Source organism: Adiantum capillus-veneris, chromosome 14, assembly GCF_014529385.1.
Source record: "Adiantum capillus-veneris isolate H3 chromosome 14, ASM1452938v2, whole genome shotgun sequence".
NCBI lineage: Eukaryota > Viridiplantae > Streptophyta > Polypodiopsida > Polypodiales > Pteridaceae > Adiantum > Adiantum capillus-veneris.
Genome location: NC_140944.1, coordinates 115,328,757 through 115,356,653, shown reverse-complemented (window position 1 = coordinate 115,356,653; position 27,897 = coordinate 115,328,757). Strand labels below are relative to the sequence as shown.

Genomic DNA, 27,897 nt, shown 5'->3' with positions numbered 1-27,897 from the left:
CCAAAATTTGGGATACTCAATGCCGAGCTGTTCCGTTGGAAGTACAAGGTTACTCCACATGCTTGGATTTTCAGGTTATGAACATGGAAAGGGCAGATGTGGTTCTTGGTAGGGAGTGGTTGCATAGCCTAGGACCATCACTGAAGCGTAGCTATGAGCACAACAACTTGATGTTTGAATCCCATGGTGCATATGTGTTGCTATAAGGAGAGAAGGATATACCTTCATCACCATTGATTTGTACCGCTGAGCTTATGCAGCTCGTTTCTGATAATGAAATAGATCAAGTTTTCTTGTGTTACTCACTATCTCATTTTCTTTCTAACATTGAAACTGTTGAACATTCCTCAACGCCGCTTGCTTCTCTTTCATCTCTTCCACCAATGGCTAATTCTAAACAAGAAAACATTGCTAGTGAGTTGCAAAAATTACTTAAGGAATTTCAAGATGTTTTTCCTAATGATTTGCCACCAATTACCGCCGACACGATCAATGCAACATAGCATCGACGTGGCTGTAGGCTGTAAACCTGTTCAGTAAACCGCCTTATCGTATGAGTTATTCTGAAGTTGTTGAGGTGGAATGTCAGCTTGTTGACTACCTTAGCAGAGAGTATATACAACCCAGTTCTTCACCATGGGCCTCTTCTATCTTATTAGTGAAGAAAAAAGACGGCAGCATGCGCATGTGCGTAGACTACCGTGGCTTAAATGCGGTGACGATTAAGAAAAGATACCCATTGCTCAGAGTAGATAAGTTGTTTGACAAACTCACTCATGCTCGCATTTTTACAAAAATAGACTTGCGGTCAGGATATCACCAAGTCCGTATTCGACTTGCCGATATACCCAAAACTACATTCCGAACACGGTTTGGACACTACGAGTTCTTGGTGATGCCCTTTGGGTTAACCAATGCACCCGCAACATTCGTGACACTTATGGATAGTGTCTTGAAGCCGTATTTGGGAAAATTTGTCATTGTTTTCCTCGATGACATACTAGTCTACAGTGCTTCTGAAGAAGAACACTTACAACATCTCAGGCAGGTGTTTGAGTTGTTACGCACAAACAAATTATATGCCAAGGAATCTAAGTGTAATTTTCTAAAAGACAAAATTCACTATTTATGGCATGTTATTTCAGCTAATGGGCTATATATGGATCAATCCAAAGTGGATACCATCCGAAAATGGCCTTCTCCTAAAAATTTGGAAGAGTTATTGATTTTTTTTGGGATTTGCAAGTTTTTACCGAAGGTTCGGTAAAAACTATGCTAATATTGTTGTTCCCATGACGGATCAATTAAAAGGCAAAAGCAAAGCTTTTCAGTGGGGATCCGCTCAACAGCACAGTTTTGATATGATCAAGGATGCATTAGCTACAGCTCCCATACTGGCTATTGTAGATCCTTTGAAACCATCCGTTTTGGAAATGGATGCCAGTGACCGTGCTATTGGAGCAGTCCTGTTATAATACGAAGGACCGATTGCATTTGAAAGCAAGAAGCTTGATGCAGCTCAACAGAACTACTCTGCCTATGAGCGCGAACTCTATGCAATAGTGTCTGCCTTAAAAACATGGCAGCATTATCTGTATGGTGCTCAGTTTGAGATTTTGTTTGACCATGAAAGCATCAAATGGTTTACACAACAAACGGATTTGAAGGATCGAAAGCCAGGTTGGCCGAGATTCTTCAAGAATATGACGCCAAGCTAAGGTATCTCAATGGCCGATACAATGGAGGGGCTAACGCTCTAAGTTGTATGCCAGAGATCAATTCTCTCTTGTTCCCGGGACTTCGTAGTGAATTTTTAGATTCTCTCAAAGGAAAATATGAGCATGATGAAGCATATTCCAAAGTGTGGAGCCATATTCAAATGAGGGATCCTTCTTACTCCAATGGCGGTAGTGTACAGTTAACCTCCACACCTAGTTCTCCTCTATCGAGTGATGAACTACGGTGATGGAAGCATTTCATCATCGACAATGGGTACCTACTCCATAAGGGGAGAGTTTATGTACCGACATACATAGACATTCGACGCCGACTTCTTTATGAATGTCATGATAGTCCAAGTGCAGGGCATCCGGGTATTAGAAAAACTTATGCTTTCGTACAACGACAATTTTATTGGCCAGGTATACATGGCTTTGTTCAAGCTTATGTCTTGCATTGCCAAAAATGTCAAGTTAACAAAGCAGAGCGCCTGAAAGCAGGAGGACTCTTACATCCTTTGGAGATTCCCAATGGAAGATGGGAAAGCATCTCTATGGACTTTATTGTGGGGTTATCAACCACTGTACGAGGTCATGACTCGGTATGGGCGGTCGTAAACCGGTTGACTAAACTATGTAAGTTTAATTCAACCAAATCAACGGTTAAGACACCAGAACTAGCCAAGTTATTTGTGAACAATCTATACAAATTGTATGGTTTGCCAAGTAACATTATCAGTGACCGTGATCCCAAGTTTAACAGTCACTTTTGGAGAGCTGTGTTTAAACGATTGGGTACACAACTAAACCTCAATACAGCCGATCATCCAGAAATAGATGGTCAAACTGAACGAGTTAACCATGTGCTAGAGGATATACTAAGAGCATACATCAGTAGAAAACAGTCATAATGGGAAGAATACTTACCTATTCTCGAGTTTGCCTACAACAGTGTAAGCATGTCACAACGGGCTTTAGTCCTTTCATGCTCATGTATGGGTTTCAACCTAGGTCACCAGTTACGGTGGGGTTGGCAACCGAAAAACTCCAACAGGTTAAGGATTTTCTCCAAGATCACATGGATATGCTGAAACTTGCTCGTCAGAATGTCCGACAAGCACACGATCTGTATAAGAAGTACACTGATAAGAAATGGCGGTAAGTTACCTTCGAAGAAGGGGAGGAAGTATTTTTACGTGTGCCTGAATATTCAGAAAGTCTGAAAACTGGGCCAACACCTAAATTATCTCCCCGATATTGTGGGCCTTTCAAAATACTCAAGCGAGTGGGTGATCGTGCCTACAAATTATTGCTACCTTCACATTCTCGTATTTATCCGGTGTTTCATGTAAGCCATTTACGTAAGCGGTTACATGGGGACGACAATGTCATTGACCAACAGATTTTGGTTGATTTCATTGAACCTCCTACCTTACTGCATGAACCTGAACGTGTTCTCGATTATCATGAGTTGCGTACACGTCATCATGTACGTCAACAAGCCTTAATCAAGTGGAAAGACCGACCTGAGGAAGGTGCCACTTGGGAAAACATTAGTGTTCTTAAGAAGAAGTTCCCCACTTTTGTTTTTGAGGACGAAAAATCTTCTTAAGGAGGGAGTAATGTCAGGACACCGGCAAGGCCCGACTAGACAAGGGGAGGGCCGAGCTAGGCAGTGTGGAAAGGGAGTCCAACTAGGGCAAAGGGCCAGGGGCTATGCTATATAGTGGGTGGTTGGGTGGTGGACTCCTAGGTTCTAGTTCCCCTTGTCTAACATTCTTGTTGAGTTAGTACCAAGAAGATAGTGGTGAAATAACAATCGCTCTAAGTGTGCCACTCATTGTTTGATTGACAGTGGTTGCTTTGGTACTTCGGTTATGTATTTCTAGTGTTGTTGACAGTCCTGCGACGCGAGAGAGAGTGCGAGAAGAAGAGCACGACGATACGGTGAACTCGCTCTACTGTAATGTGTAGAGCATAGTGAGTTCTTATTAGGTTTTTACAAAAGAATATGTGTACATACCTGGCGGGCCGCCCACTTACCTGGGCAACCACATTGGGCTTTATGCCCCAACAACCTCCCACTTAAAGTCCAATGTGGTACTTTAAGTGTGAGAGAAGCTACTATACAAGCTAATATACAAGAGATGTAGAGAAGTGATGTACTACCCTACACCTAACTGCTTGCGAAAATGCGCAAAGCTCTCTGAGGGAAGTCCTTTTGTAAGTAGATCAGCAAGATTTTCTGTGGTGTGAACTTTGACAAGTTGAAATTGCTTATCCTCGAGCATTTCCCTGATGAAATGATACTTCACATCCACATGCTTTGTCTTTGAGTGATAAACTGGATTGCGAGCCAATTGTATAGCACTTTGACTATCACAATATAACACAGGCATCTCTTCTTTGATTCCCAAATCTGTTACTAGTCGATTAAGCCAAATTGATTCTTTGCATGCCTCTGACGCTGCAACATATTCAGCCTCTGTAGTAGAGTGAGTAACACAATCTTGTAATCTAGAACGCCATGATACTGCTCCACCAGCCAATGTAAAGACATACTCTGACGTAGACCTTCGGCTGCCTAAGTCACCTGCATAATCTGAGTCTGTAAAACCCTTTACACTTACCTCCTGACTCCCATAGCATATACACATACTCTTTGTAGCTTTCAGGTATCTCAATATTCCTTTCACTGCTTCCCAATGTTTCTTGCCTGGGTTTGACATGTATCGACTTACTACTCCCACTGCAAATGCAATGTCTGGGCGAGTAGCAATCATTGCATACATCAAACTACCCACTGCAGACGCATATGGAATCTTATCCATTTCAGCCTGTTCTTCCTCAGACACAGGACAATCTTGTTTGCTAAGTTTCACATATGGTGGCAATGGAACACTCAATGCCTTTCCCTTCTCCATATTGAAACGTTGCAAAACCTTGTCAATATACTCTATTTGAGATAACCAAATCAACTTCTTTGATCTGTCTCTCTCAATGCGCATACCAAGTATATGACTTGCCTCACCCATGTCTTTCATGTCAAACGATGTTGCCATCTTTGACTTCAAAGCTGAAATTTCTTCCAAGTGCTTGCCAGCAATCAACATGCCATCCACATACAAAATAAGGATCAGCCAACTACCATCCTTAGCCTTCTTTGTATATAGACAGTGATCGAACTCACTACGTTTGTAGCCTTGAGAAAGCATAAACTTGTGGAATTTATGGTACCATGCCCTCTTTGATTGTTTTAAGCCATAAAGACTCTTTCACAACTGGCATACCCAATCTTCCTTGCCTTTCTCAACAAACCCTTCTGGCTGCTGCATGTAAATTTCCACATCTAAATCACCATCCAAGAACGCTGTCTTGACATCCATTTGGTGCAACACAAAATCTAATATGGCAACCAATGCAAGAAAGCATCTCAATGTAGTCATCTTGACCACCGGAGAGAAGACTTCCTCAAAGTCAATGCCTTGTTCTTGCTTAAAGCCCTTGGCAACAAGCCTTGCTTTGTACTTTGGCTGACTATCATGAGCGGTGATCTTATACCTGTAAACCCATTTACAAGGTAGAGCCTATTCCCTGTGGTAATTTAACTAGCTTCCATGTCTTGTTTTTATGCAGAGCTGTCATCTCTGACTGCATGGCCAATTGCGAATTCCCGGAGTCCTTCATTTGACTGCTTCCTTGTAACATGAAGGCTCATTGCAATCAGTCAACATGACATAGTTCATAGATGGAACAAACCTATCAGGAGGTCGCGTGATACGTCCAGATCTACGCACAATAGGTGGCTCAGGCTCAGCCACAACCTGTGGTTCCACTCTATCCTGTCCTTGCTCCTCTTGAGCCCTGACATTTTGTCTTGCACGTGCAGGTCCATCTTCTTGGAAGACAACTCTTCTAATCTCCTCAACCCTCTCTGGTTGAGAATGATATTTGGATTCATTAAAGTGAACATCATTGCTGCGAACAACCTTTTTGGATTCGGGATCCCAAAGTCTGTACCCCATCTCACCAGAATTACCATAGCCTAGAAAGATGCACTTTCTACTCTTTGGCTCAAGTTTGTTCCTAAATTCCTTTAAAACGTGAGTATATGCCTCACAGCCAAAGACTCTGAGATGCTTGTATGAGGGAATTTGCCTGACCATACCATCTTTGGCACTGAATCCTTCTGCAAAACCTTGCTAGGAAATCTATTTACAAGATGAACAACTGTTGATACAGCCTCAGCCCAAAACCCATTTGGCAGCTGTGCATTAGACAACATACTTCTGACCTTCTCTTGTATGGTCCTATTCATCGTCTCAGCAACACCATTTTGAGGAGGATTGTAAGGAGCAGTAAGTTCATGTTTTATACCTTTTGACTCACAAAAGTCCTGAAAGGCCTTTGAAACATACTCTCCACCATTGTCAGTGCGTAAGCATTTAAGCTTCTTGCCACTCTGATTCTCCACAAGTGTCACAAACGTTTTGAAAACACTAAACGCTTCATCGTTGTGCTTGAGAAAGTAAACCCATACTTTCCTCGAGTAATCATCTATAAATGTCATAAAGTAAGAAGCTCCCCCTTGAGATAGGTTAGGCATAGGCCCACACAAATCACTATGAACAAGTGCCAACTGTGTATCTCTTCTACTGCTTCTATGCTTATGTGGCTGCTGTGTTTGCTTACCATACAGACAATGTTCACAGAATTCAAAATCATTAAATGAAAAGCAAGGCAAATACCAGACAAGATTTCCATTCCCTTCTTGGACATATGTCCTAACCGGCTATGCCACAAAGAAAGGTTCGGCTGCTCGGTTACATTGATTACATTTTTAAAGACATTTCATACATAAATCATGTAAAGTCCTCCAGACTTTACTCCATGTGCTACTGTCATAGAACCCTTGGATATCTTCCACATGTTCTGTCCAAAAATGGTGACGTAGCCAGCATCATCAAGTAAACCTGTGCTGATCAAGCTCTTTGTAATTGCGGGAACATGTCTCACATTCTTCAGCGTGAAAGAAGAGCCATTCTGAAACTTCAATTGAACATCTCCAACACCTAAGATCTCACATGTCTGCCCATTGCCTAGCCGAACATGATCTTTAGTGGTAACATAAGAGGTAAACCACTCCTTGTTTGGAGACACATGAAGTGATGCCCCTGAGTCTATAATCCAGTCACTTAGTGCATTTCCATCAGATGCTGTAAGAAGAGCTGATTCCATTGTATTCTTCAAGAAGTAGATGTCTCCTGACACTAGACTGTCATCCTCTGCAACAGTGTTTGTCACATTTATTTCTTGAATCTTCACTGAGGACTTGTTCTTCTCACCATGGTCTTCAGCTTTCTCTTTGCCTTTTTCTGCTTTCCATTCTCTGCAGTCTCTTTTCATGTGACCCTTCTTACCACAATGGTAGCATTCTATGTCACTCTTGCCTTTAGCACTGCGGGACTTGCTACGAGACTGATTCCTCTTTCCACCTTTGTACTTTTCTTTGGTCCTTCCCCTGACAACTAAGGCTGTTCCTTTGCCTTTGTCCATTGTCTTTCTATTGGTTTCTTCAGTAAGAAGACTTCCTTCTACACCTGCTATGTTCAAACCATCTGGAGGTACAGAATTACTCAAAGCTGTGCGAAAAGTGTCCCAACTTTTTGGCAATGTGATCAACAGGAACATAGCTCTAACAGGTTCATCAAACTTGACACCTTGAGCTGACAACTGACTATAGATTGTGTTGAATTCATTCAAATGATTGGACATAGGTGTCCCTTCTTTCATCTTCAAGTCAACAAGCTTCTTAAGCCAGTATACCTGTGAAGCTGCACTCTGCTTCTCATAAAGATCACTCAGCTTTAACCATGCTTGATAAGCCGACATCTCGTCTGCTACATTGAAGTAAACGCTTTCTGCCAAAGTCAGTATAATGGTAGAAAGTGCTAATTCATCCATTTCGCTCCATTCATCTTCGTCCATATCTTCTGGTTTTATCCCCTTGAGCTTTATAGGTTTTATATGCTTCTTTTGTACAAACACGTGCCAAATTTGCTTCTTCCACAATGGGAAATTGGTTCTATCTAGCTTCTTGATATTGTAAAGAGCAGTGTCCTGTGATCCAGCCATAGCTACGCTTCATAGTAGTTTACTTTTCTGGGAAAAATTCGGCAGAGTTTTCCTTGTAAACTGACCTCTGAACCAATATCAACCTGTCAAATGAACCAAGAAAGCTTCAGATTTTGCAGAAATTTTGGCAGAGTCTCCTTTGTAAAATGGCTCTGGTGTACTAAAAACAGACCAAAAAACAGCTCAGAAAACACTGTCTCTCTGACACTGTAAGCTGCGGGTAAACCTGTCCTGCACCTGTACTGTCTCTCACTGTCCTGTCACTGTCCTGTAAGCATAGACTGCGACAATGCCTCAACGGCAGTAAAGCAAAGATGCAATCCCAACTGTCTAACTCACAGTCAATACATCCTAGCTGCCTATCTAAGGGTGCTTGAGGGATCGCTCCAAGACCTGTATCACCGAAAGGATCTCAACATTCGAGAATCCCCCAGCTCAATAAAACCTCACTCGACCCTCAACAAAGGCTACAGTAAATCTGACAGTACATAGACTTCCCACAAAGTCATACATCCACAAATTTCCCACTGTATGCTGTAACCGCTGCGGCGGTTGTTTGCTGCGTGACTCACAGCCAGCAAACCCTCAACAGACATACATCATCTCTGACAATACATCCCATGTGGAAGTACCTGCAATGTCAGGAAGAAATTTGGAATATCAAGCAGCAAACACAAGCTACCTGATGAACTAGTGGATGTTGCCTACAGTCTGTGTGTAGATGCACCCCTGTTGTATGTGACACGCCTCCAAGAACTGTGACCCGTCCTTCGATGTGTAGACAGCCACAATCAACACTCTGGGAGTGTCGATATCATCAGCACCTGCAGTCGTAGGCCGAAAACCCCAAATTTGCAGAGTCGGATCTGCACCCGTCGAGACCACGTAGTCAAAAATGGCCTATGCAGACCTTTGTTGAAGCCGAACGGTGGTCGAGATGACCTCAGAATGAAATTCTGACAACACCAAGTCCTTAGGGCCCTCCCACGAGATTTGGGGCCGTGTCTTCGCCTGTCGAATTTCACTCCAATCTGAGTTGGTGACTCTAGCCTCCTGCAGTGCTGCCCCGAGCCTCGATTTGAGCTCTGATACCAGTTGAAGGAGTACGAGCGGAAGTGCGACGCGAGAGAGAGTGCGAGAAGAAGAGCACGATGATATGGTGAACTCGCTCTACTGTAATGTGTAGAGCATAGTGAGTTCTTATTAGGTTTTTACAAAAGAATATGTGTACATACCTGGCGGCCCGCCCACTTACCTGGGCGACCACATTGGGCTTTATACCCCAACACTTGCCTCGTGATCTCGTCTTGTTAAGCTTGGGAAACTCGCTAAGGAGGCTTGTTAGGCGGTGAGCTTCCTAGTAAGAGCTCAATTTGATGGTCATCATCCTCTCGTTTTGGAGGTAAGTCCATAGGGATATCCTCGATGAGCACATCTTGGAATCCTTTTAGAAAATTAGACAAGTCTAACTCTTCTTGATTCCTACCATTTACATTTGATGAAACATTAGGACCTTTTAGGAAACAAATTCAGGAGAATAAGCCCCTCTTTGATCATTACTTTATTAGCAATCTAGTCTTAGGCAAAATCAAAGCCAGATCAACCCATCAACTACCACCTAGAATAGAACCCTCCTCTCCTTCTAGTTCTAATGATGAAATCATAGAATATCCCCAGGATCTTCCCTCAACATCACAAAAACTCCCTGGTCTATCATCTCCATTACAGTAAAGGAAATTAGTGAAGTAGAGAGAAAAGATATCCTAGAATCTCCAACTATCAATATTGATGGTATTCCTATAGAAGATCTACCATTTCTTACTTCAGAAGAAAAGATAAACTCTTCTATATATTATTCCTATAAAAAAGAAGAAACTATTTTAGATCTAGAATACCCTCTCAAAACTCAAACTGATAAAGAAAAGGCCAAATGGATTAACACCAATGTGGTAGTACAAAGAGCGTCAAGATGGAACGACTGGAGGAAGTTCTATGTCAAGTATGCAAACTCTGATTCAGAATTAGAAATCTCTGAAGAGGCTAACCTTCCTAAGCAATTGGATGATGAACAGATCAAGTCAATTAATCTTGAAACTATAAAGAAAGCATGGACCAATCCAATCGGTAGACAAATCCAACAATGGATTGGTGATCCTATAAGGCTTCAAGCTCTTGCTCAAATCATAAAAGATGAGCAATCCCATGATAAAATCCCAAAAGAAACATCTATATGAAGCAAGAGAAAGGGTAAGCAACCACAAGAAGAAAGGTTCTACCCAATAATCGCCAATCAGAAACCTCTAACAAAACAAGTCTGGTTCTTTCTAAACTTGACAAACTTCTAGAAGACATTGATGACATCCGAACCAGCGTACGTCACATCACAAAGTTGATTATCAATAATCATCAAAGCCTTGCAAGGATTTCCAAATAGGTAAAGGAATTCATCTCCTCCCAGCAAGAAGAAATTCATGAACCACTAAATGGAGATAGCAATCTTTCACCATTAAAAGAAGTCTCCGTTACAATAATCCTGAATATTAAATTTTAGAGTTCCCTCAATGCTTTATTAGATATAGGAGCCAACTTGAAACTCCTTAACGAAAGGTTTGTTCCTGAAAACTTCTGGAAAAAACTAAAAGAACCATTTGTTATCAAGTGTGCTAACAAATAAGAAGAGCCGATAAAAAATCGGGTTAAATTGTGGCTATTGCTTGGAAAAGCCAGAATACCTATCTTCGTCTATCTCTATTTTCAACTCAGTTATGATATGATCATCGGCAATGATATTCTGGACAGATTGCAGCCTATCACATTCGTAGTGGCATGCCTCTGAAGATTCTACCTCAAAAGCTAAAGCCACTTTAGAAAAGGGATTCCCTCTTCACTAGTAAAGTCACTTTAGAAAAGTGATTCCTTCTCCACTAGTAACTTAGTGTGCACGACAAGATACTTGTCTTTACAGGGCACCTCTTCTCTCTATATAAAGAGAGTGCTCCTTCATTGTAAATCATCTCAAGTTGAGCCTAGCCTTGTATACAATCCCCATATCGATCGCCTGCACACTTAGTGTATTTCCTTTGTAATCCGTTTACTTTATAATACACACCTTTCGCTTGTAATTATTGTGTGTGCGTGTACACACACACACACACACACACACACACACATAGGGAGGGGGATGCACAACCTTTAAATCTATTTCTCCCGCTCATATATAACTTTTAGTTTTAGACTAACCATGCCTATCTCATTCCTTCGACAAAATCTACCGTTTTCTAGAATCTTCTACTTTTGGGTGACCAATGAAATTCCAAACTTTACAAGTCCACTATAACAATTTAGAGGTTTTGTGTGAACACTGCTCCCTTCTTTTTTTAGCGAATCTTAGAGCCGAGTCTCACTTGATTTAAGTGGAATTAATTTTACCCCTTAAAATAGATAGTAAGCAAGTGGGCTACAATTTTCCCCTTAATACTTGCAATGCTACTTTCTTCCAAAACTACGTGCATTTCGCTTGAAAAAAAGCTATTTTCTAGAAAATTAATGCAAGTCAACTAGCTTTTTGTGAGCTTGAACAATGCCTTTTGCTATTTTTATTTATTTTTCAATGCAATGTGACTTGGATTTAGCAACATTAATTCTAAATTCTACTAATCCTACAAATCTCAAGGGAGACTTGGCTCTTAGGGCCAGTTCACATGGGTTGGTGGTTGCGCACAAGTTGTGCACACTTTTAGTTGACATTATGAAGTATATGAAATTTCTTCACCATTGGTTCACAACCAGTTTCCACTCTTGCTCCTGCTCAAGAGGTGGAGCGAGCAGACAACCGCCGAAAAAGAGAAAGAACCTCACGCGTAAGTGGTTATATTTGCCCTGCTAAACCACTAAAAGCCAAAATAATTGCACCTTTTTCAGTTTGCGCACGACGTTGGCAGCGGCTAGCTCTTCCTCACATGAACAGAAACGTAGTTGGTTGCTCGTTGGCAACAAGTGCGCCACCCATGTCCCAAGTGAACTAGCTCTTATTATGCCAGCATGACCAAAACGTCCGTGTCCTCTTTATGGCAGTCTGAACGCTGCCTAAGGTTATATAGGCTGTTTTTGCCCGGGAGAGAGACGGGCTCGTCTACTTGTCGCCGGTGCAGAGATGGATGACGAGAATGGCGCGGCGATGGTTCCCATTCGGTACGTGAGCTACCAAGGAGAGGAGCAGCTACCCATTATCATGAGCCTTATTGACCAAGAGCTTAGCGAACCCTACTCCATTTTCACATACCGCTACTTTATTACCCTGTGGCCGCAGCTCTGCTTCATGGTATGCCACGAACACACACATGTGCAAGCGCGCGCGCACACACATTTTCTTTCTTTTTGTTTTTTTTTGAGTGATACCCTACAACTGGTGGAAATCTCACACCTGCACACACGCACATCTGGTTTCTCACAGTAGTACAAAGCTTAGTTTGAGTCTAAACTTTGGGACTTGATTAGGAGCCATTATACATTCGGGAATAGTCAAAGAATAGCTCGAAATTTGCCTCAAACATGTTAAGAGTTCAGATTCCTATCCGGTGGTAGCTCCAGTATCTCCCAAGGGCAGATTAGAAAGTGGGGGCTGTTTTGTGGTTGTGCCTGGCCGTATCTGAGCTAGACGTACCTATTCTCGGCGGTGCACTCCACGATGTTGCTCACCTGGTAGACTGGCGTGAGACGGGCACCCCGTTCCTAGGGTTTCCCAAGGTCAGAGTCTCAAGTGCTCTGCAGTTCTGCTACGAAATATGCGTGTCTATTGTCATGTCACTTTTAGTCAGTTTACATATTTATTAGCATTTATTAGCCATTTATCAGGATCGTGGGATTTTGGAGTAGGTAGGGCAAATTTGGGATTTGCCTATATATGCAACCCCTCCCCTTGTACTTTTGGCATGTTGTGTGATCATTGTAGAGCTTCAGCATTTGGGCACACTCTCTCTCTCTCTCTCTCTCTCTCCCCCGCCCCCCCCCCCCCCCCCCCCCCTTCTAGCGCTCCCTCTCCCTTGTCGTGTGTACACCTTTTAGTGTGGCATTGCTTATGGTGAGTTCCCGTGGTTGTTTGATGGACGGTACGCGCTAGGTGCTTGACGACTAGGAGACCCATCGCGATAGATTTGAGATCTATTGGTTGTTCGATACGGAGAGGAGGTTTGCTTGTGATTGCAGACAAGTTCATTATCTGATTCACCTTTTTCTATTGCACCTTTGACTTGATGGATGGTTCTGTGGCTTTCTACCACTGGGTGTGCACTTCTACAACGGATTGCCGAGACAAAAATTTTGTAAACTGAGGATCCTTCGCAAATTTAATCATCCGCTTTCTGCACTTGTCAACCTGCTGTCGACATTCCATCTCTTGAAGTTCGTATTGAGTAGGCCGAGGTGGCCCGTACTCTTTCTCAGTTAATTCGGTTGAATCTTCTTTGTATCTCCAGCAGATGCAGAAGAAGTCGATCGATTCTTGTTGGAATCGATAAGTGTTGCAAGAAAAGGATCAGATTTCTCGGCAGAAGACAAAACGGCCGCGCTCTGATACCATTGTAACAAACTTGGACACCCCATCGCGACACAATAAAGATTCAGTGTAGAATTGTTCACAAAAGACGACACGACTTGACGTAGTTCCGTGTCAAGAGATATTGGCCCCAAAGATTGGCGCCCCTTTCGGTATTTCTTTTTATATTAATCTGTGTGCAAAGTACAAGAGAGTCCGTGAGAACTCACACTCAGACTCTTCGTCCAGATGCTCTGAGTAATAAGGCCCAAAAGACTTATTTATTCTTACAAGGGATGTCCAAAAGCAGAGCCCCAAAATCTTTTAAACTCAATAGCAATGGCTCTCAAAAGCTTTCAAAAGAATAAAGCAAACTGTCTTAAAAGCTTTCAGTGCTAATTCAGCCAACCAAAAGCAGCAACGTAATTTTCGGAAATCCGTACATTGCCACGTTAGCATGTCAACGAAAATTGCGGAGGTTTGTACGGCTTGCCATGTCAATCTGTCGGCACATTTTCCGGGACCTGCTGCCACATTAGCCCGCCGGTGCATTTCACGAGGTTGTGCCCATTAGTAGGGTGTGTCCGGGGACGTGTCATGTCACTAGTTTGTGACAGTAATCGCATCTAGATCCATCCTTGACCTCACTGATGCCGGAGTAGCTAATTCTTATTGCGATCATGTCTATAGATTCTCAAGACGGAAATGCTGCAATCATTTTGTCTTTTAGTCTTGCACTCAAACAAAATCAGATTAGAGAGTACACATCAATCAGGTTCAAGTTCGGGAATTCCCATTTTTAATATTCATAAAGTCATACAACAGAATGCTGTCAGCACAACAATATCCTTGAAATCCAAAGGGAAATCAGTGACTATTTCATCCAAGTAATCTGTGACGAAGGAGCGGAGTGACTCCCCTCTTGTGCAGTACCGTTTGCACCAGATTCAACCCTTGTTGATCTGCGGGATCTTTCAGAATAGACGCAGCTAAGCCGAAAGCCTCAAGGTAAAGTTTCAAAATCTGAGGAGTATCTGCAAGGTCCTTCTCCTTTATCCACTTCGTATCCAATGTAGGATAGTTCTTAAATTTCACTAAGAACCGCCGAATCACTTTACCTTCACTTTTCATTCCTTATGTGTCAGAATCTGTTCTGGAACGAGTATCTTTTCGCTCTCTTCCACTACGGGTTGCTCATCAGGCTCCCCGTCAACTGGCGCCTCATCCTTAAAGGGTTTCAAGACTCATATGAAAAGCCTTGTGAATCTTCGAAGTTTCTGGCAACTTGAGTCTGAAGGATACACCATTTATCTTTTCTTGTATTTGAAAGGGCCATATTACCTCATGCTAACCTTTGGAAAAAGCCTCTCCTTTCCTTTTCGTTTCCTTAGGCGTGCCTTCTCAAAACGTAAAAGCACCCAATCATCTTTCTTCAACTTCAAGTCGCGTCTATGTCTATGTGTTGCTGTCACAAAGTGATGACGTGGCGGACAACAGAAACCCTAATTTCTGCCAGAAACCCTAAAATTCCTGCAAACCCTAAATTTTGCCAAAAACCCTAATTTCCGGAAATCGTGGAGGCGGATTATTATATTTATTATTATTTTTTTTGGAAAATGATGAGCGACGCAAATTTCGCTTTTTCTCTACTTAAATTAGAAAGAGAGAGAATGCTTTTGCTTTCATGTTTTGACTCTCTGTGAGAGAGAGAGAGCAATTGCTTTTGATTTGAAGCTTTTGGGGCTCTGCTTTTGGGCATCCCTTGTAACCTTTAAATTAGTGGTGAGGGCCTCACTTCTCAGAGCATCTGGACGCAGAGTCTGAGAGTGAAACCCTAACCGCTCTCTTGTACTTTGATGATTGATTAATATAAAAAGAAATACCGAAAGGGGCGCCAGTCTTTGGGGCCAATATCTCTAGGCACGGAACTCCACCGGGCCAGTGCAAATCTATTGTGATCTGTGAATTGTTTTGAAGTGGTTATTTGGTGCTGTCGCGGTTGATTCTTGACTTGGAGTGTCCAAGTCTGTTACAGTGGTATCAGAGCACGGCCGATTTCTCTTCTACGGGAAATCCGATCCCCGATTTTTTTTTTTCGTGGCACCTATGGCTTCAGGCAATGATCAGTCGACTCCCTCTGCATCTGGAGATGCTGGGTGGGATCACAACGAAGATTCAGACAGAGAGTATGGCCCGCCTCAGCCTACTCAGGCGGAGCAAAGAGAGATGGAGCGTCGTCAATTGATTGGCGATGCAACAAAGATGATGCTCAATTTTGCCAAGGATCCAAAGATGGCAAAATATATGAACCAGACCTCTTTGAAAGAGGTACAGATGGAGTGGCAGAGAACCACAACACCACTCCCGAAACCCGCTCTCAAGAAACCTTCTGTCTCCAAGAAATATACGGAGAAGGAACTGGAGAACAGGGTTGATGCACGGATTGCTCAGTTTTTTGACACACAAAAGAAAGCCAAAAAGCAAGGCAAAAAGCAGAAGAAAGACACTGACTTCCCGGGATATTTGGGTCGTCGGTCGACATTTGACAAGGCAAAGAAATTGAAGAAGCGCGTCAAGTTTGAAGACCTACCCAGTTCTTCTTCTTCTTCTTCTGACAGTTCTTCTAGCTCCTCGGACTAGAGCGAAGAAGACAAAAAAAGCAAAAAGCGAAGCAAGACACAAAGCTTCGAAAAGGGCAAGAAAAAGGCAAAGAAGGCTACATCTCGCCCAGAGACTGACAGTTCTACTGAGGACTCGTCTACAGACAGCTCAGATTCCGATGACGGAAAGTTTTATGCGAACAAGAAGAATTTTTACAAAGCCACCCAGTATGACTTTCTCGAAGATAAAAGCAAGAAAGTTCGAGAGTTTAAGGAAGGTGGCCACTCGATCAAGTTTGGTACTTTTTCAGGATACTCAGATGCTTCGAAGGCTTTGTCTATTATACAGCAGTTTGACATCGCTTTCGCAGGAGGATGCTATTCAGAGCACTCCAAGATTCGGAGAGCTGCCTCTTATTTTAAGGGGAATGCTCGTACTTGGTGGTCCACGCTTCTTTTAAACAAGACTGCGCTAGTTAAATGGCTGAAATTTAAGAGGCTTTTTATTTCTTCTTGGTTGACTCAAGAGTTTGAGCGAGATATACGAGCTGCTTGGAACCATCTCCGGATGACCAAGAGCGATAAAGTGAATTCTTATTGTGAAAGATTCTGGAGCTCTTTTCTACCCGCCTCTTCATTCAAGAAGATCTCGTTCAGAGAACAGATTGAGTGGTTTACCTTGGGTCTACCTACAGAAATCCGAAATCACTGCTTGGAACAAAAGTCAGTTTCTATTCAGGAGTTGATGAGTCATGCGAAGCGGGGCTTTGCCATTCACTCTGGTAGTCTGACCTACCCCACAGATGAGGCCATGACACAACGAGCCGAATAGACTTCTGGGAATGAAAGTAGAATGAAAAAGAGAAACCTAGAGAAAAAAAAGGATGCACGACCCAAGCTTACTCCTGAGGAGAGAGCTCGCTTCATCAGAGAGGGGAAGTGCTTTGGGTGCGGGGAACATGGACATATTTCTGCAAAGTGCCCTGATAAGGCACAGAAAGAACACAATGATAAAGACGACGACAGGTCTGAGAGTTCGAGAGCAGCTGAGGAATGTGGCAGAAAAGGCAAATAGAAAAGCATAACTGGTACCACATGGCGTGGGACCTGCACCAAATCTAATGAATGAAAGTACAAACTTTGCCGCTTTCGGGGCAAAGCGAAGGATCAGGAAGCTCTTTTGAAGGAGCCAAGGCCAACTTCTTTTCACTTGGAATTGGCGGCTCGATTTGGAACTACGCCCGACAGACTGACGCCACAGGCGGAGGTAGTTCGACTGGCACCCGGATGGGATGTTGCCATTACACCGAGCATTGGCAAACTTCGTTTGCAATGACAGGGGTGTTCAGGGCACGTGAGTGACGTTCTACTCGGGATCCCTTGGTACCACAAGAACTACGCCGTGGTTGACTACCGGGCCAAGAAAGCGACTTTGATAAATGAAGGGCTTAGAGATTGTACTTGATGAACTTCAGTTTTCTTACTCATTCTTTTGGGAGAACTGAACGATGGATAAAGGTTGAATATGTTTTGACCTGAAGAAAAGAACGCCAAGATTTTTTTTCTCCACGCTCATGCCGATTGCTTTTGAGAGGGCCTGAAGATCATACCATTGATCTGATATCTGGAAGCACGCCACCGAATCGGCCACCTTATCGTGTGAGCCGAGTACAGAATGAAAAGATTATGAACTCAGTGAAAGACCTCTTGGAAAAGGGTCTTGTCCAGCCTAGTACTTCACCGTATTGCTCTCCAGTGTTGTTGGTTTTGAAGAAAGACGGATCTTGGAGAATGTGCATCGATTATAGCACTCTCAACGAAATCACCATCAAGAACAGATTTCCGATTCCTAGGATCGATGATATACTTGACAGGTTACAGGGATCCTCGTGCTTTAGCAAGATTGACTTGAAGAGTGGATATCATCAGATCAGGATAGCGCCAGGAGATGTCTACAAGACAACTTTTTGGACGACTTTTGGGTTATTTGAGTTTTTGGTGATGCCTTTTGGCTTAACCAATGCTCCTGCGACATTTAACCGGATGATGGATAGGAGTTTTTGAGAGTACAAGCTATTTGTTGGCACTTTCTTTGACGACATCATTGTTTTCTCCAAGAATGAGGCAGAACACAGAGATCATCTGCTTCAAGTATTGCAGGCATTACGAGATCACACATTAGTGATTAATGCTAAGAAAAGTGAATTTTTCCTACCAGAGATACATTTTTTGGGACACATTGTGTCAGCAGCACAGCAGTAGTGCAAATGGACCCGGCCAAGATAGAGACTATCCGTGATTGGCCCGATTTGAGGAATGTCCATGAAGTTAGAAGCTTCTTGGGACTGTGTTCGTACTACAGGCGGTTCATACGAAAGTTTGCAGAGGTTGCTTCCCCTTTGCATACCTTGACACACAAAGGAGTACCTTTTTCGTGGGGACCTACAGAGGTGACTGCCTTTTGGACATTGAAAGAGAAATTGACTACGGGACCTATTTTGACTTTGCTGGACTTGCAGAAGTGATTTGAAGTATATTGTGATGCTTGTGGTCGTAGTCTGGGTACGGTCTTGATGCAAGAAGGCCATGTCATAGCTTACGAGAGCCGTTTGTTCTCTAGGCCGGAGATGACAGCACATATCTATGGGAAAGAGCTTTTGGCGGTTATCCACGCTCTTACTTAGTGGTGGCATTACCTACTCGGAGCGGATTTTACTGTCTTTACAGACCATCAGAGTTTGCGCTACTTCTTGTCACAGAAGCAGCTTTCGGAAAAGCAGATGCGGTGGGTGAACATCTTGTCACAGTTCCACTTCTAGATTGTCCATGTGCAGGGACAGAAGAATGTGGTGGCAGATGCTTTGTCTCGAAAACCGTTGGTTCTGGCTATTTCCGCGATACATCATAGGAGCTTCGAGGATATGGTCGATCAGTATGCCACTGATACAGATTTTGCAGATATTTTCACACGGATACGGGGTGGGGAGACAGTAGCTGGATACTCCCTTCGGGAAGGCTACTTGATGAAAAAGACTATGTTGCGCGTTACACTGCCGTTGAGGGAAAAGGTTATGACTAATTGCCACTGTCCACCTTTTACGGGTGACCGCGGCATTGCTACCACCATGAAAGGGGTAGAGAGATACTTCTTTGGGCCGAGACTCAAAAAGGATGTGGAAGAGTTTGTGCGCAGTTGCTCAATATGCCAGAAGGTCAAGTTTGACAGGCATGAGGCACAGGGATTGTTACAGCCTTTACCCATACCCACCCACCCCTCGGAAAGTATTGCAATGGATTTCATTTTTGATCTCCCGAGAACACAGAATGATCACGATGATTTTCCGATTACATGGCACGTCTGAGACGATTGTCTTCGACAGAGACCCCAGATTTATGAGTTTGTTTTGGAAGGCAATTTGGGAGAACATTGGCACGCGGTTGCAGTTCTCGTCATCGTTCCACCTGCAGACTGACGGGCAATCTGAGATTGCCAATTCAGTGGTTTTAGATTTATTGAAGTCTTGTATCTCGCATCAGAAGACTCAATGGAAAAAGAACTTACCTTTGGTGGAATTTGCCTACAATAACACGATACACTCTTCGACGGGAAAGACGCCATGTGAGATTGTTGAAACTGCTGCGAAGGTGCCATCCTTCCTGAGCACGAAAGATTAGAAATTTGAAGCGGATGAATATTCGCGAGATTTGGATACGGCTTTTGCCAAGGTTCGCGAGACTTTACAGAAGTCTCAAGAACGACAGAAAAAGGCAGCGGATCGCCATTGTCGCGACTGGAAACTGAAGGAGGATGATTGGGTGCTCTTACTTTTGAGAAGGCACGCCTAAGAAAGAAAAAGGGAAAGGAGAGGCTTTTTCCAAAGCTTAGTATGTGATACTACGGACCTTTCCAGATTACTGACAAGATAAATGATGTCTCCTTCCGATTGAAACTGCCAGATACTTGGAGGATTCACAATGCATTGCATGTGAGTCTTTTGAAACCTGTTAAGGGTGATGTGCCTGATGATGGGGAGCCTGATGAGCAACCCAAAGTGGAAAAAAACGAGGAGATCCTTGTTCCTGAACAGATTTTGGCACATAATGATACAAAGAAAGGTAAAGTCCGAAGGCGGTTCTTGGTTTAGTTCAAGAACTTTCCTGCATTTGATGCGAAGTGGATGGAGGAGGAGGACCTAGCAGATACTCCTAAGATTGTGAAACTTTACCTCGATGTTTTGGTTTAACATAGTCTACTCCAAACGGAACCCAGAAACTCAGCTTGGCCGAAGATCTGGTGCAGTGGGATGCACAAGAGGGGAGTTACTCCGCTCCTTTGTCAACAGATGCCTCGATTTTGATACTAAAGTCACTGATGTCTCTTTGAACTTCAGGGATACTGAGAGCTGACAGTATTCTGCTGGATGACTTTATGAAATGGAATTACTGATTATGATACTGATTTGTTCTTGACTTCTTGTGAGTGCAGGAACTGATAGCCAAAATGACTGCAACATTTTGGTTTGATTGATTTCGAATAGACATGGTTGCAATAGGGGTTAGTCAATCGGACATCGATGAGGTCCCGATTGGACCTAGATGTGATTGCTAGCTACATTGCCGATAAATCATGGTCTAAGATCCGAATGAATGTTGAATGTCATGTGATGTCCTGTGATGTTTGGTGATGTCCTGTGATGTCGTGTGATGTGACTGTCGATTTTGTACATGTGCTAGATGTGTGTTCCTAGTACATAGGTACTAACAGTCAGTGTCTGCTAAGACGGTTTATGGCTTTTGTCGGTTTTGCAGGCGTAATCGCGGTCGATTACAATGCTTTCAAGAGGGGGGTATGTCACAAAGTGATGACGTGGCGGAGAGCAGAAACTCTAATTTCTGCCAGAAACCCTAAAATTCCTGCAAACCCTAAATTTTGCCAAAAACCGTAATTTCTAGAAATCGCGAAATCGGATTTTTTTTTTTTTGTTTGGAAAATGATGAGCGACGCAAATTTCGCTTTTTCTCTACTTAAATAAGAAAGAGAGAGAGAATGCTTTTGCTTTCATGTTTTGACTCTCTGTGAGAGAGAGAGAGAGAGCAATTGCTTTTGATTTGAAGCTTTTGGGGCTCTGCTTTTGGGCATCCCTTGTAACCTTTAAATTAGTGGTGAGGGCCTCACTTCTCAGAGCATCTGGACGCAGAGTCTGAGAGTGAAATCCTAACCGCTCTCTTGTACTTTGATGATTGATTAATATAAAAAGAAATACCGAAAGGGGCGCCAGTCTCTGGGGCCAATATCTCTAGGCACGGAACTCCGCCGGGCTAGTGCAAATCTATTGTGATCTGTGAATTGTTTTGAAGTGGTTATTTGGTGCTGTCGCGGTTGATTCTTGACTTGGAGTGTCCAAGTCTGTTACAGTTGCCTTCTTGTCCTGTGCTTGAGACTTCTCTAGAGCCTCGTGAACCTTGGCAAAAAGCAGTGTCCAAATCCCTCGTGTATTGATCGGCTTCAAAAATCTTGTCTTTGGTGCCTCGAAAGGGAGGGACCTTCTTAGCACCTTCAATTACTTTAAATGGCACGTTCCACACCGAAGAGTGAACCGTGTTATTGTAGGCAAATCCCACCAAAGGCAAATATTTTTCCCATTGAGTCTTGTGATTAGAGATGTAAGACTTCAATTGTCACAAAGTGATGACGTGGCGGAAACCAGAAACCCTAATTTCTGCCAAAAACCCTAAAATTCCTGCAAACCCTAATTTTTGCTAGAAACCCTAAATTCCGGAAATCGCGGAGGCGGATTATTATTAATTTGTTTTTTTTTTTTTGAAAATGATGAGCGACGCGAAATTTGCTTTTGCTTTTTTTTATAAAAAAAAAGAGAAAAGACTCTCTAAGAGAGAGAGAGAACTAATGCTTTTGATTTTAAAAGCTTTTGGGGCTCTGCTTTTGGGCATCCCTTGTAACCTTTAAATTAGTGGTGAGGGCCTCACTTCTCAGAGCATCTGGACGCAGAGTGTGAGAGTGAAACCCTAACCGCTCTCTTGTACTTTGATGATTGATTAATACAAAGAGAAATACCAAAAGGGGCGCCAGTCTTTGGGGCCAATATCTCTAGGCACGGAACTCCGCCGGGCCAGTGCAAATCTATTGTGATCTGTGAATTGTTTTGAAGTGGTTATTTGGTGCTGTCGCGGTTGATTCTTGACTTGGAGTGTCCAAGTTTGTTACAGTGGTATCAGAGCACGGCCGATTTCTCTTCTACGGGAAATCCGATCCCCGAATTTTTTTTTCCGCGGCATCTATGGCTTCAGGCAATGATCAGTCGACTCCCTCTGCATCTGTAGATGCGGGCTGGGATCACAACGAAGATTCAGGCAGAGAGTATGGCCCGCCTTGGCCTACTTAGGTGGAGCGGCGAGAGATAGAGCGTCGCCAGTTGATCAGCGATGCAACAATGATGATGCTCAATTTTGCCAAGGATCCGAAGATGGCAAAATATATGAACCAGACCTCTTTGGAAGAGGTACAGATGGAGTGGCAGAGAACCACAACACCACTCCCGCAACCCGCTCTCAAGAAACCTTCTGTCTCCAAGAAATATACGGAGAAGGAACTGGAGAACGTGGTTGATGCACGGATTGCTCAGCTTTTTGACACGCAAAAGAAAGCCAAAAAGCACGGCAAAAAGCAGAAGAAAGGCACTGACTTCCCGGGATATTTGGGTCGTCGATCGACATTTGACAAGGCAAAGAAATTGAAGAAGCACGTCAAGTTTGAAGACCTACCCAGTTCTTCTTCTTCTTCTTCTGACAGTTCTTCTAGCTCCTCGGATTCGAGCGAAGAAGACAGAAAAGGTGAAAAGCGAAGCAAGAAGCAACGCTTTGGAAAGGGCAAGAGAAAGGCAAAGAAGGCTAAATCTCGCCCAGAGACTGACAGTTCTACTGAGGACTCGTCTACAGACAGCTCAGATTCCGATGACGGAAAGTTTTATGCGAACAAGAAGAATTTTTACAAAGCCAACCAGGATGACTTTCTCGAAGATAAAAGCAAGAAAGTCCGAGAGTTTAAGGAAGGTGGCCAAGCACTTAAGTTTGATACTTTTTCGGGATACTCCGATGCTTCAAAGGCTTTGTCTTTTATACAGCAGTTTGACATCGCTTTCGCGGGAGGACGCTATTCAGAGCACTCCAAGATTCGGAGAGCTGCCTCTTATTTTAAGGGGAATGCTCGCACTTGGTGGTCCACGCTTCTATTAAGCAAGACTGTGTCAATTACATGGCTGAAATTCAAGAGGCTTTTTATTTCTTCTTGGTTGACTCAAGAGTTGGAGCGAGATATACGAGCTGCTTGGAACCATCTCCGGATGACCAAGAGCGATACAGTGAATTCTTACTGTGAAAGATTTTGGAACTCTTTTCTACCTGCCTCTTCATTCAAGAAGATCTCGTTCAGAGAACAGATTGAGCGGTTTACATTGGGCCTACAGAGATCCGAGACCACTGCTTGGAACAGAAGTCAGCTTCTATTCAGGAGTTGATGAGTCATGCAAAGCGGGGCTTTGCCATTCACTCTGGCAGTCTGACCTACCCCACAGATGAGGCCATGAACCAAGAGCCGAACAGACTTCTGGGAATGAAAGTAGAATGAAAGAAAGAGCAACCCAGAGAAAAAGGATGCACGACCCAGAATTACTCCTCAGGAGCGGACTCGCTACATCAGAGAGGGGAAGTGCTTTGGATACGGGGAACATGGACATATCTCCGCAGAGTGCCCTGAAAAGGCACAGAAAGAACAGAATGATAAAGACGACGACAGGCCTAAGAGTTTGAGAGCAGCTGAGGAATGTGGCAAAAATGGCAGATAGAAAAGTAGAACTGGTACCACATGGTGTGGGACTTGCACCGAATCAAATGAATGAAAGTACAAACTTTGCCGCTTTTTTTTGGGGCAAAGTGAAGGATCAGGAAGCTCTTTTGAAGGAGCCAAGGCCAACTTCTTTTTGGCGGCTCGATTTGGAACTACGCCCGACAGACTGACGCCACAGGCGGAGGTAGTTCGGCTGGCACCCGGATGGGATGTTGCCATTACACCGAGCATTGGCAAACTTTGTTTGCAATGACAGGGGTGCTCAGGGCACGCGAGTGACGTTCTACTCGGGATCCCTTGGTACCACAAGAACTACGCCGTGGTTGACTACTTGGCCGAGAAAGCGACTTTGATATATGAAGGGCTTAGAGATTGTACTTGAAGAACTTCAGTTTTCTTACTCATTCTTTTGGGAGAACTGAACGATGGATAAAAGTTGAATATGTTTTGACCTGAAGAAAAGAACGCCAAGATTTTTTTTCTCCACGCTCATGCCGATTGCTTTTGAGAGGGCCTGAAGATCATACCATTGATCTGATATCTGGAAGCACGCCACCGAATCGGCCACCTTATCGTGTGAGCCGAGTACAGAATGAAAAGATTATGAACTCAGTGAAAGACCTCTTGGAAAAGGGTCTTGTCCAGCCTAGTACTTCACCGTATTGCTCTCCAGTGTTGTTGGTTTTGAAGAAAGACGGATCTTGGAGAATGTGCATCGATTATAGCACTCAACGAAATCACCATCAAGAATAGATTTCCGATTCCTAGGATCGATGATATACTCGACAGGTTACAGGGATCCTCGTGCTTTAGCAGGATTGACTTGAAGAGTGCATATCATCAGATCAGGATAGCGCCAGGAGATGTCTACAAGACAGCTTTTCGGACGACTTTTGGGTTATTTGAGTTTTTGGTGATGCCTTTTGGCTTAACCAATGCTCCTGCGACATTTAACCGGATGATGGATAGGATTTTTCGAGAGTACAAGCTATTTGTTGGCACTTTCTTTGACGACATCATTGTTTTCTCCAAGAATGAGGCAGAACACAGAGATCATCTGCTTCAAGTCTTTCAGGCATTACGAGATCACACATTAGTGATTAATGCTACGAAAAGTGAATTTTTCCTACCAGAGATACATTTTTTGGGACACATTGTGTCAACAGCAGGAGTGCAAATGAACCCGGCCAAGATAGAGACTATCCGTGATTGGCCCTATTTGAGGAATGTCCATGAAGTTAGAAGCTTCTTGGGACTGTGTTCGTACTACAGGCGGTTCATACAAAAGTTTGCAGAGGTTGCTTCCCCTTTGCATACCTTGACACAGAAAGGAGTACCTTTTTCGTGGGGACCCACAGAGGTGACTGCCTTTCAGACATTGAAAGAGAAATTCACTACAAGACCAGATTTGACTTTGCCGGACTTGCAGAAGTCATTTGAAGTATTTTGTGATGCTTGTGGTCGTAGTCTGGGTACGGTCTTGATGCAAGAAGGCCATGTCATAGCTTACGAGAGCCGTTTGTTCTCTAGGCCGGAGATGACAACACAGATCTATGGGAAAGAGCTTTTGGCGGTTATCCACGCTCTTACTCAGTGGCGGCATTACCTACTCGGAGCGGATTTCACTGTCTTTACAGACCATCAGAGTTGGCGCTACTACTTCTTGTCATAGAAGCAGCTTTCGGAAAAGTAGATGCGGTGGGTGAACATCTTGTCACAGTTCCACTTCTAGATTGTCCATGTGCAGGGACAGAAGAATGTGGTGGTAGATGCTTTGTCTCGAAAACCGTTGGTTCTGGCTATTTCTGCGATACATCATAGGAGCTTCGAGGATATGGTCGATCAATATGCCACAGATACAGATTTTGCAAATATTTTCACACGGATACGGGATGGGGAGACAGTAGCTGGATACTTCCTTCGGGAAGGCTACTTGATGAAAATGACTATGTTGTGCGTTACACAGCCGTTGAGGGAAAAGGTTATGACTGATTGCCACTGTCCACCTTTTACGGGTCACCGCGGCATTGCTACCACCATGAAAGGGGTAGAGAGAGATTTCTTTTGGCGGAGACTGAAGAAGGATGTGGAAGAGTTTGTGCACAGTTGCTTGGTATGCCAGAAGGTCAAGTTTGACGGGCATAAGGCACAGGGATTGTTACAGCCTTTACCCATACCCACCCGCCCCTGGGAAAATATTGAAATGGAATTCATTTTTTTTTTTTTTTTTGATCTCCCGAGAATACAGAATGATCACGATGATTTTCTGATTACATGGCACGTATGAGACGATTGTCTCCGACAGAGACCCCAGATTTATGAGTTTGTTTTGGAAAGCAATTTGGGAGAACATTGGCACGCAGTTGCAGTTCTCGTCATCGTTCCACTTGCAGATTGACGGGCAATTTGAGATTGCCAATTCAGTGATTTTAGATTTATTGAAGTCTTGTATCTCGGATCAGAAGACTCAATGGGAAAAGAACTTACCTTTGGTGGAATTTGCCTACAATAACACGATACACTCTTCGACGGAGAAGACGCCATGTGAGATTGTTGAAAGTGTTGCGAAGGTTCCATCCTTCCTAAGCACGAAAGATTAGAAATTTGAAGCGGATGAATATTCGCGAGATTTGGATACGGCTTTTGCCAAGGTTCGCGAGACTTTGCAGGAGTCTCAAGAACGACAAAAAAAGGCAGCCGATCGCCATCGTCGCGATTGGAAACTGAAGGAGGATGATTGGGTGCTCTTACTTTTGAGAAGGCACGCCTAAGAAAGAAAAAGGGAAAGGAGAGGCTTTTTCCAAAGCTTAGTATGTGATACTACGGACCTTTCCACATTACTGAAAAGATAAATGATGTCTCCTTCCGATTGAAACTGCCAGATACTTGGAGGATTCACAATGCATTGCATGTGAGTCTCTTGAACCCTGTTAAGGGTGATGCGCCTGATGATGGGGAGCTTGATGAGCAACCCGAATTGGAAGAAAACAAGGAGATCCTTATTCCTGAACAGACTTTGGCACATAACGATACGAAGAAAGGTAAAGTCCGAAGGCGGTTCTTGGTTTAGTTCAAGAACTTTCCTGCATTTGATGCGAAGTGGATGGAGGAGGAGGACCTAGCAGATACTCCTCAGATTGTGAAACTTTACCTTGATGCTTTTGGTTTAGCATAGTCTACTCCAAATGGAACCCAGAATTCAGCTTGGCCGAAGATCTGGTGCAGTGGGATGCACAAGAGGGGAGTTACTCCACTCCTTTGTCAACAGATGCCTCGATTTTGATACTAAAGTCACTGATGTCTCTTTGAGTTTCAGGGATACTGAGAGCTGACAGTATTCTGCTGGATAACTTTATGAAATGGAATTACTGATTATGATACTGATTTGTTCTTGACTTCTTGTGAGTGCAGGAACTGATAGCCGAAATGAGTGCAGCATTTTGGTCTGATTGATCTCGAATAGACATGGTTGCAATAGGGGTTAGTCAATCGGACATCGATGAGGTCTTGATTGGACCTAGATGTGATTGCTAGCTACATTGCCGATAAATCATGGTCTAAGATCCGAATGAATGTTGAATGTCATGTGATGTCCTGTGATGTTTGGTGATGTCCTGTGATGTCGTGTGATGTGACTGTCGATTTTGTACATGTGCTAGATGCGTGTTCCTAGTACGTAGGTACTAACAGTCAGTGTCTGCTAAGACGGTTTATGGCTTTTGTCGGTTTTGCAGGCGTAATCGCGGTCGATTACAATGCTTTCAAGAGGGGGGTATGTCACAAAGTGATGACGTGGCGGAGAGCAGAAACCCTAATTTCTGCCAGAAACCCTAAAATTCCTGCAAATCCTAAATTTTGCCAAAAACCGTAATTTCTAGAAATCGCGAAGGCGGATTTTTTTTTTTTTTTTTGGAAAATGATGAGTGACTCGAATTTTGCCAAAAACCCTAATTTCCGGAAATCGCGGAGGCGGATTATTATTATTATTATTATTTTTTTTGGAAAATGATGAGCGACGCAAATTTCGCTTTTTCTCTACTTAAATAA

At 43.4% G+C, this 27,897-nt stretch overlaps 1 protein-coding gene across 1 annotated transcript in view; it reads left to right on the top strand.

Annotated features, from left to right (window-relative positions):
* Window positions 1-11,953: 11,953 nt before the first annotated feature.
* LOC147442980 (N-alpha-acetyltransferase MAK3-like) overlaps window positions 11,954-27,897 on the top strand; it is a 37,366-nt gene continuing 21,422 nt past the window's right edge. The window contains exon 1 of the mRNA XM_086528940.1: window positions 11,954-12,174. Coding sequence (XP_086385066.1) covers window positions 12,007-12,174 — 168 coding nt within the window. The 5' untranslated portion in view covers window positions 11,954-12,006. The remainder of the gene's footprint in view (window positions 12,175-27,897) is intronic.